The sequence below is a fragment of the Phodopus roborovskii genome, unplaced genomic scaffold (assembly GCF_943737965.1).
Source record: "Phodopus roborovskii unplaced genomic scaffold, PHOROB, whole genome shotgun sequence".
NCBI lineage: Eukaryota > Metazoa > Chordata > Mammalia > Rodentia > Cricetidae > Phodopus > Phodopus roborovskii.
Genome location: NW_026126416.1, coordinates 27263362 through 27271892, shown reverse-complemented (window position 1 = coordinate 27271892; position 8531 = coordinate 27263362). Strand labels below are relative to the sequence as shown.

Genomic DNA, 8531 nt, shown 5'->3' with positions numbered 1-8531 from the left:
CAGGCGGGTGGCTGCCTCTAGGTTGACAAACTGAACAGGGTACAGTGCTTATATAGAGTTCCTGGACAGGGGTATAGGGGAGGGGGGAGAGAGGCACAGCTTTCTAGGCTGGTTTGGGATTAGTAGGTTTTTGCACTCAGGGATTGGTGGGATTTCATGTTCAGGGATTGGTAGGATTTAATTAATGCTCAGGGACCTCAGGGATTGGTGGGATTTTAACCCCTGTTCCCAAATCAGGATCAGGATGTTTTTCCTTGGCCCTTTTCACCCTGCATGCTGCCCCAATAAGATGTTTCTGTAATAAGAGCTGTAATTCATTACAAATTTGAACTTGTCTTTGAGCTTTATAGGGATCAAATTGAGATATCTAGAGACGGACGTCTAGCCAGCGCATCAGGTGTTGCTGTTGTGTTGTGTTGTGTGATTCTGGAAACTTATGCCTGCATCTCAAAGCTGGTTTACATTATGCATCAATTTTAGGATAGATCTTCCAGGGAGTTTTGAAATTTCAGGACAGACAGGACCCTTTACTGACTAAGTTGTAACTGTGAACCCAGAGATTTTCCCAGCCAGCTCAAAGTCTGTCACAAGGAGCACTTTGAAATACGAAGGCAGTGTATCGCTGGCTTTCTGACAGCTCCGCAGAAGGCTTAGCTTAAAGAATTGCAAAAGTCTGTGATTTCCTGGTGAGGAGTCAGGATATGACGCAGTAGAGTGAACTGCAGACCTCTAATACCAGATGTTAGTACAAAACTGGAAGTCATGGTTCCTCGTGGTTATTTTATCCATGTCCTGCAAAATCCCATTAAAATCTGTAAGTCACCACTTCTGGAGTCTCCCTTAATCCTCTGTTTACTGATACAATATATATATATAGATATATAGATATAGATATAGTTAACGATATTACCAATTTAATCAGTCTTAGGGATTTTGATAAGGTACATGCAGAGTGATGCAACTTACTGTGATAAAATAGTAAGGCTTTCTGATTTATCTTTTCTAATGATTTTTTAAAATTGTTTAAGACATGTTTGTTTCTCTTGTGTGTGTGATCTTGTGTCTGAATGGGGAGGTGACCTTTCTGGAAAATATAAAATAATCAGCCCCTATTTGCTAAAGAAAAAAATAAAAAGGTCTGAGCATGAATGTGCTGAACACAACATGCTATAAGGTCCAGAAAATACAGTCTGAAGGCATGCACACCCTGCCCAGTGCTCCATGACCATGAAGAATGTCACCCTGACTCCAGACAAAGCAGGGATACTTTTAAATGGTCTTTCTCTCGCTTGGTGGGAGGATCTGACCTTCTGATCTGCATATTTTTGATATTAAAATAGTATCAAGGAAAGGAAGATGAGAAGGGTCTGTCTCCAGCAAAACCCAGGAGAAGCACTTCTGTCAGGAGCCCCAAGACAGGGGATTCCTCTAGATGAACACAAACAGAACAAGACATAGACCCATCCTCAAGAGAACATCCAGTTTGATTCCCCTTGCCCCTCCGTCCCTTCTGTCCTTTCCTCCCCATGCTCCTAACAATCAAAGTCAATTGCACAGAGCAGTGCAGAGGACCAGAGCAGGTCACAGAATCAGCAAATGAGAAAGGGCCCTGGAGACCAATCTTCCCAGATTCCCAGGTGATGGATGAAGACAAAGCACCACGGAGTCAGCCTCAAGCCTTGGCCACACGAATCAAGGCATTGCTGATATGAGAAGCCCGGATTCTTGGCTTTGTTCCAAAAGATTCTTTTTCACGAGCACACACAGGATGTAAAGAAGTTTTGTTATGCAAACCTCTAATCCCATGAGTTCTTTTCCTTCAAGAGACAAATTATATTTCCTTTGCAGAATCATATCGTCTCAAAAGAGGCAGAACCAAGGATGCTTATCCATGCTCCCACCTTCTGGCTTTTCCTTTCTGTATTCTTTCCCTTTACTTGTTTCATCTTCTCTCTCGCCTTTTCTTCCACAGTGTATGTCCCTGCCAGCAGCAAAGATTGCACACCTACCCAGGGAAATGCAATTAGCTCTTGCCTATAACAGTTCAAACTTGGCCTGAGGTTTTAAAGTCAAAATGACACAACTTAAATTCTAAGTACATTTTTAAAAAGGGATACTTCCCTAAATAATCTCACACATTTATGTAAATTTAAAATTACATCTATTTACATCACTACCACCCCCACGAACTTTCATCTTCAGGTTCAAAATTATTCCATATGGTTCAGTGTCTTCCAGTGGGCTGTATAAGTTTATTTGGTTCTCATAGGACCAAAGTGAACTAATAAAATGTTTTTCCCTCAATCCTCTGAACTACCTGTTTATAAATGGCCTTTTTTAAAAAAGCGGATCCATTTTTTTACTTCATTTGTGCAGCTGTATTTCAGTTTACTTGTCAACTTGTATTTCCATTATTTTTTTATAATTTTTTAAATATAAACTTGAAACAAGCTTGTTTTATGTGTCAATCCCAGTTCCTGCACCCTCCCATCCTCCTCTGTTCCTCCCACCAACCCCCGTCTCATCCCCTTTCTGTCCCCCAGGGAGGGTGAGGCCTTCCTTGGGGAGTCTTCAAAGTCTGTCATATCATCTAGAGCAGAGCCTAGGCCCTTCCCCATGTGTCTAGGCTGAGAAAGTATCCCTCTATATGGAATGGGCTCCCAAAGTCCATTCGTATACTAGGGATAAATACTGATGCACTACCAGAGGCCCCATAGAAATGCCTAGTTCTCCTGACACCCACATTCATGGAGTGTGGGTCAGTCCTATGCTGGTTTCCCAGCTGTCAGACTGGAGTGCATGAGCTCCCCCTTGTTCTCATCAGCTGTTTCTATGGGTTTCTCCAGCCTGGTCTTGACCCCTTTGCTCATTACTCCTCCATTTCTGCAACAGGATTCCAGGAGTTCCACTCAGTGTTTAGCTGTGGGTGTCTGCTTCTGCTTCCATCAGCTACTAGAGGAAGGCTCTGGGATGGCATATAAGGAAGTCATCAATCTCATTATAGGGGAAGGGAATTAAAGGTACCCTCTCCAATATTCTTAGATTCTTAGTTGGGGGTCATCCTTATAGAGCTCTGAACATTTCCCTAGTGCCAGATTTCTCTTAAAACCTATAATGGCTCCCTCTATCATGGTATGCCTTCTCTTGCTCTCCTCTATTCTTTCCCTGACTCAGTCTTCCTGCTCCCTCATGCCCACCTCTCCACTGCTCTTCCTCCTAACTCCCTCTCCCCTCACCCCATGCTCCAGATTTGCTTGAGAAATCTAGTCTTTTTCCCTTCTCCAGGGGACCATGTCCTCCTTGCTTCCTAGCTTTTGGGGCAGTGTGGATTGTAGGCTGGTGATCCTTTGCTCTATGTCTAAAATCCATATATGAGTGAGTACATACTGTGTTTGTCTTTTTGTGACTGGGTTACTCACTCAGGATGGTTTCTTCTAGTTCCATCCATTTGCCTGCAAATTTCAAGATTTAATTTTTTTTTCCACTGAGTAGTATTCCATTGTGTAAATGTACCACATTTTCTCCATCCATTCTTCAGTTGAGGGGCATTTAGGATGCTTCCAGGTTCTGGCTATTACAAACAGTGCTGCTATGAACATAGTTGAACAGGTGTCCTTTTTGCATGAATGTGCATCTTTTGGGTATATGACTAAGAGTGGAACTGCTGGATCTTGAGGTAGACTGATTCCCATTTTCCAGAGGAACCGCCATACTAATTTCCAAAGTGGCTGTACCAGTTTGCACTCCCACCAGCAGTGGAGGAGTGTTCCCCCTTTCTCCACATCCTCTCCAGCAAAAATTGCCTTTTGTATTTTGATAATAAATGGCCTTTTAAAATTTAAACTGAACTTTCTAAAATTGGCCATTTCTAGTATTATACATGAATCCAATTGGTTCATCTAATTCTTTACTCTAATGCTAAAAAGGATGTACATTTTCCCCCAAGCATTTAAAGGAGGGAGGGAGGGTGAGGAGTGAGAAGAAGAGATGGGGGAGAATGAGAGAGAGGGGGCAGGAGGATGGAAGGGAGGGAAAGGGAGAGATGATCACAAAGGAGAGAGATAGAACAATGAAAAAAAAATTCCAAGGAGTTCCCAATAATGAAGAAACAAAACACCAAACACCAAGAGTGGCAAAATGTTTACTGAAAGTTTCCAAAGTTTTCAAAATTGCTATAAAACATAAACAAGCACACTAAGCTGATATTTAGACATGAAAAATCTTACTTTTTGTAAGGTAGATATGTATAAGAAAAAGAAATATCATTTGCCATTTGTTTAGGCTCCTGCATACAGATTGTTTCATTAAGTACCATTCAGAAAACATTACGTTTAGAAACAAAGACTAATTGGCCATGGGACACTGACCTATTAATATCATCCTAGCCCATCATCTATCAAGGCCACATAAGTATTAGCAAGCTCTTTGTAGAAAGCAGTTTTGTTTGGTGGGCAATTAAGTAGGGACCAGAGGGAAGGAACCTAGAAAACCAAAGGCTGACTTTGGAAAACTGGTAAGACCTGATGCTTTATTTTACTTCCCTGCAGAAAAATCTACTTGCCGGGCTATAGTTTTACTTGCTTCCCATCATACTTAGCAACCTCATTCCCTTGAGGTCATCCCACTCATGACTGACAGCCCAGGTCCTGCAGTCTCTTCCTTTTGCTCTGCTGTTTTGATGATGAGCTAGCTGAAGCCAACTCTGTACATTCATGTGAGAATTGTGTTTCTGATGGTTTGAGAACTTGTGCTTGATGGCCAACTGCCACATGAGGTAGGTAGTGCATCCTCATCTTGTAGAGGAGGACACTGAGTCTCAGGAGGGCCACATCACCTGCCCATCACAGAGGTAAGAGGTGCTAGAGCAGCAGTGTGAACATAAAGCCTTTTAAAGAAAATAAAATTGTGGTTCACCCAGCGATCCCCAAATTGGGCTGTAATGTCTATTTTAAAAATCAGCTTCATTAGATGTTTGTGTCATAAACACAACAGTTGAGCACTAAAAGGAATTGAGTCTCTATGACCTAAACCTGAGTAAACAGTAACAGTAGGGATTGCCTATGAACTCACTTCCTTTCAATTCTTACATTTTTAAAATGGGGTCTGCCAGCAGCCTTTGTCGTCGCTGGACTGTTTGGAACAGTATCACACACAAAAAGTGTGGTGCCCCACCACTCTGGATGGTTCTGTCCACGGTCTGTGTAATGTGCAGCAGATTGCTACTGATGCTGTCACACAAGTCACTGAAACATTAGGAGACTTCCTGCAGAGCTACTCTGGTGCTTGCCAGCATATAGAATAGACTGAACACTTTCTAAATAAACATGATCACATTAGCAGCTCCTCTGCAAAGATATTACATCTCTTTTGTCCCTGGACTGGTTTGTAGAACAGGGGATCCCACAGGATTTTTTTTTTCTGTATTCTTCAGGCATGTCACAGTTGTTGTCTGGGATGGACTGGCAAGTAGAGGTCACAACTAGGGAGAGACTGACTCTCAAGCTGAGAGCATCATACTGCATACTTTAAATTCTGCAATTGCATTTGGGAAAGGCATCTAGCTCTTCACATACATGGTGTATCTGTAGATACATGTTTTCTGGTTCAGACACACCAAGGGTATGTCTTGACATACCCAGGATCCATCCAGTGTAGATGCTAATTACAAGCATTTTTCCATAAATAAGATTCAAAGTTCAGATCAACTGGTGTTTAAGCTAATAAAAATCTGTGCTTGTCCCATGAGGAAGGACTTGGTCCACAGAATCACAAACTGGATAATGCTCATCTGGCCCAGTTTCCTGCAGAACATACCAGTATGTAACAGACATTGGCAGCTGGAGGCCACATATTTAAGTTAAGCAAGGCAATCTGCCCTGCTCTTGGCCCCTGAGCAGCTGAAGCTCATCCCCAGATGAGGGGAAAAGAAAGCCTTGTGGTTCAAGTCTATCTTGACTCACAGTTTCACTGTCTTATCATGACTAAAGCTGCTCACCACATCTGTGGTTTTCTTACATAAATTTTCAATCCAGCTCGTGTTATTATAAAGCATCTTTTCCAGCCCTGATGTTGGGGCTGGACTTTTAGCTCGCATATTTTTTCCAGATGTGATGAGCTCTCCGTAGCCCTCTTGATGAGCAAATGCGTACCCGGATCTTCTGGAGCTTGACCTGCGGGTCTGAGGCCTTCGGCTTCGTATGGGCCTTTCCTTTCTCTGAGCCTTCTGCCACCGGCGGACCTGGTGGGGGTAGGAGAACCACAGTGAGATAATGAACCCAAATATTAGACTCCAAAATCCAGCCACTGAGTAAACTTAGCTGAGTATCTGCTACAAGAAACCATTTACCTTCTCTGCAAAAGGAAACTTCAAGTATAAAATTCAATATTCTCCACTCCAAAGTTCACACTAGGCACTAATCAGTTTCTTTATTCCTATCAAGAAATTCTCATATAAACAAGAAATATTCCAATGAATTTCATTACTGTCTCCATTCTGTTGGCCTTATGGTGAATTTCCGGTAGGTGTTTGCTTCTGTATGCTGTGAATATATGTTTCTCTTATTGGTTGGTGAATAAATGCTAATCGTTCAGTGGCCAGGCAGGAAGTATAGGTGGAGCTCCCAGACTAAGAAGATGGGAAGAAGAACACAAAGAGAGACACCAGAGAGACACCACGTAGCCACCGAAGGAATAATATGCTAGAGCATTATTGGTAAGCCACAGCCTCATGGTAATACATAGTTTAATAGAAATGGGTTAATAACTAAGAGAGAGATAGCCAATAAGAAGTCCAAGCCATTAGCCGAACAGTTTATAATTATTACAAGTCTCTGTGTTTATTTGGGGCTAAATGGCTGCAGGACTTGGCTGGAAAGAAACTCCGTCTTCACCTCTGGCTCATTCTGTCCTATTTTGGCAATGTTTCCTGAGCCTTAGGTGTGGAGCTGTGTTGCAGATGTTGTTTCATTTGGAGCTGGGCGCCCCATAGAAACTTAGTCTCTGCAGTTTGACAAGTGTGGCTCTTTGCAGTAGTCTCCACCTGCTGCAGATAAGCTACTTTGATGAAGGACAAGAACTACACTTATCTGCAAATTTCACAGTCATATCCCAGATGAAAAGCTACAGATGGTCAGTGGCTACTGGGAAAGTAAGAATTCGTTTTTCTCCAGGGACAAGCTCCAGTATGGATTGTCCAGTCTCAAGTGGTCATCCCTAGACATGTATGCACAGTATCTACACATGTATGGACAGGCAACAGCAAACAAACTCAGCACAAAAACAGAAGAAGAAATTATAAATTCTGGAGGGAGGAGCACAGAAGGAATTGGAGGAGGGGAGGGGAAGAATGATCTAGATGCAGTGCTCATATGAAGTTTCCAAAAAAAATTAAGAACAAAACATCATATGGGTGGGTTTCCAACTTTTCTTCCCTCTCCCTGTATAGGTGAGTAGAGAAAATGACCAGAGGTTTTTGCACGAGTATTCGATTTTAACTTTCAGGTCTATCTAAAGAGACAGTAAGCAAACCATCTTTACCACAAGAAAAATGAGCATCTTAGGCTGCCCATCATTTTCTGGGTTGGATTCAGTTCAGAACCAACATAAAAGGACAGACACAAAAGACTGTCAATCATTTCATACTTTGCCCCCAGAATTTAAGGGACATTATAGTAAGAAAAGGCCACCTTGGAGCCCTCGGCATCACTGATCTGGCCCCACTCCCTCCAGAGACATGTTATCTTTCCTCGTGGGATGATACCAACATGTCTCCCCCTTCTTCCCTTATCTCTTTCCTGAGTCACATCCTAACCCAGCATTGCTTTATTTGTGCTCTTTTACCCATGAGCCACTGAGATCTATTCTAATCCCTGGTTCAGGCTACTTTCTATAGCACATTCTTTTTGTTCTTCTCGCAGCTTTGTATTCCCAGTCCACTCATCACCCTGCTGTTCCTTTTAAAAATCTGCTCAACAGATAACATCTCTCACTTATTTCCAAATCCAATATTCTATTTCCACCCAAACTACAAGACCCCTCAACGTGACTCATTCAGATTCCCTGTATGGTACCCTAAGCTTTCCCTGTAGCTTGACTCTAAAATTATCCCAGTGAACTTCTTTTTCCAGAGTCATGGGTAAAGATACTTATAACTCATCACCCTATACCCACATTTAGCCTAATACACTTCTCCTTGCTGGCATTCAGGACTAGTACTCTAGTGTGTGGAGTTAAGAGTACCATCTATTGTGTGGACCTATAGGGACTTCGTGGGTCATTCCCTGTGCATCTGCTCAAACAGAGAAGGACACCATTCATGAGAGCCACCAACCAGCTGTCAAGTACTCACAGTACAGCAACATACCTGATCACTTAGGCTTGGGTATAAATACATCTTCAGAAATCTGAATGCCACCACCGGCATGACTGAAGCCACTGCTATCAAGAGAACAACAAGCCAGACGAACTTCTGGCTCAGAGAGTGCCATGCATTTCCTACCATCAAAAAAACAAACATACAAAACACTGAATTG

General features: G+C 42.4%; 1 protein-coding gene across 1 annotated transcript in view; it reads right to left on the bottom strand.

Moving 5' to 3' along the window:
- Positions 1–4123: 4123 nt before the first annotated feature.
- The window catches only part of Atp8b4 (ATPase phospholipid transporting 8B4 (putative)), a 165171-nt gene continuing 160763 nt past the window's right edge, over positions 4124–8531 (bottom strand). Inside the window, exons 26-27 of the mRNA XM_051183488.1 lie at positions 8363–8493; positions 4124–6238 (exon numbers count right to left, since the gene is read on the bottom strand). Of these exons, the coding sequence (XP_051039445.1) occupies positions 5957–6238; positions 8363–8493 (413 nt within the window). The 3' untranslated portion in view covers positions 4124–5956. The remainder of the gene's footprint in view (positions 6239–8362; positions 8494–8531) is intronic.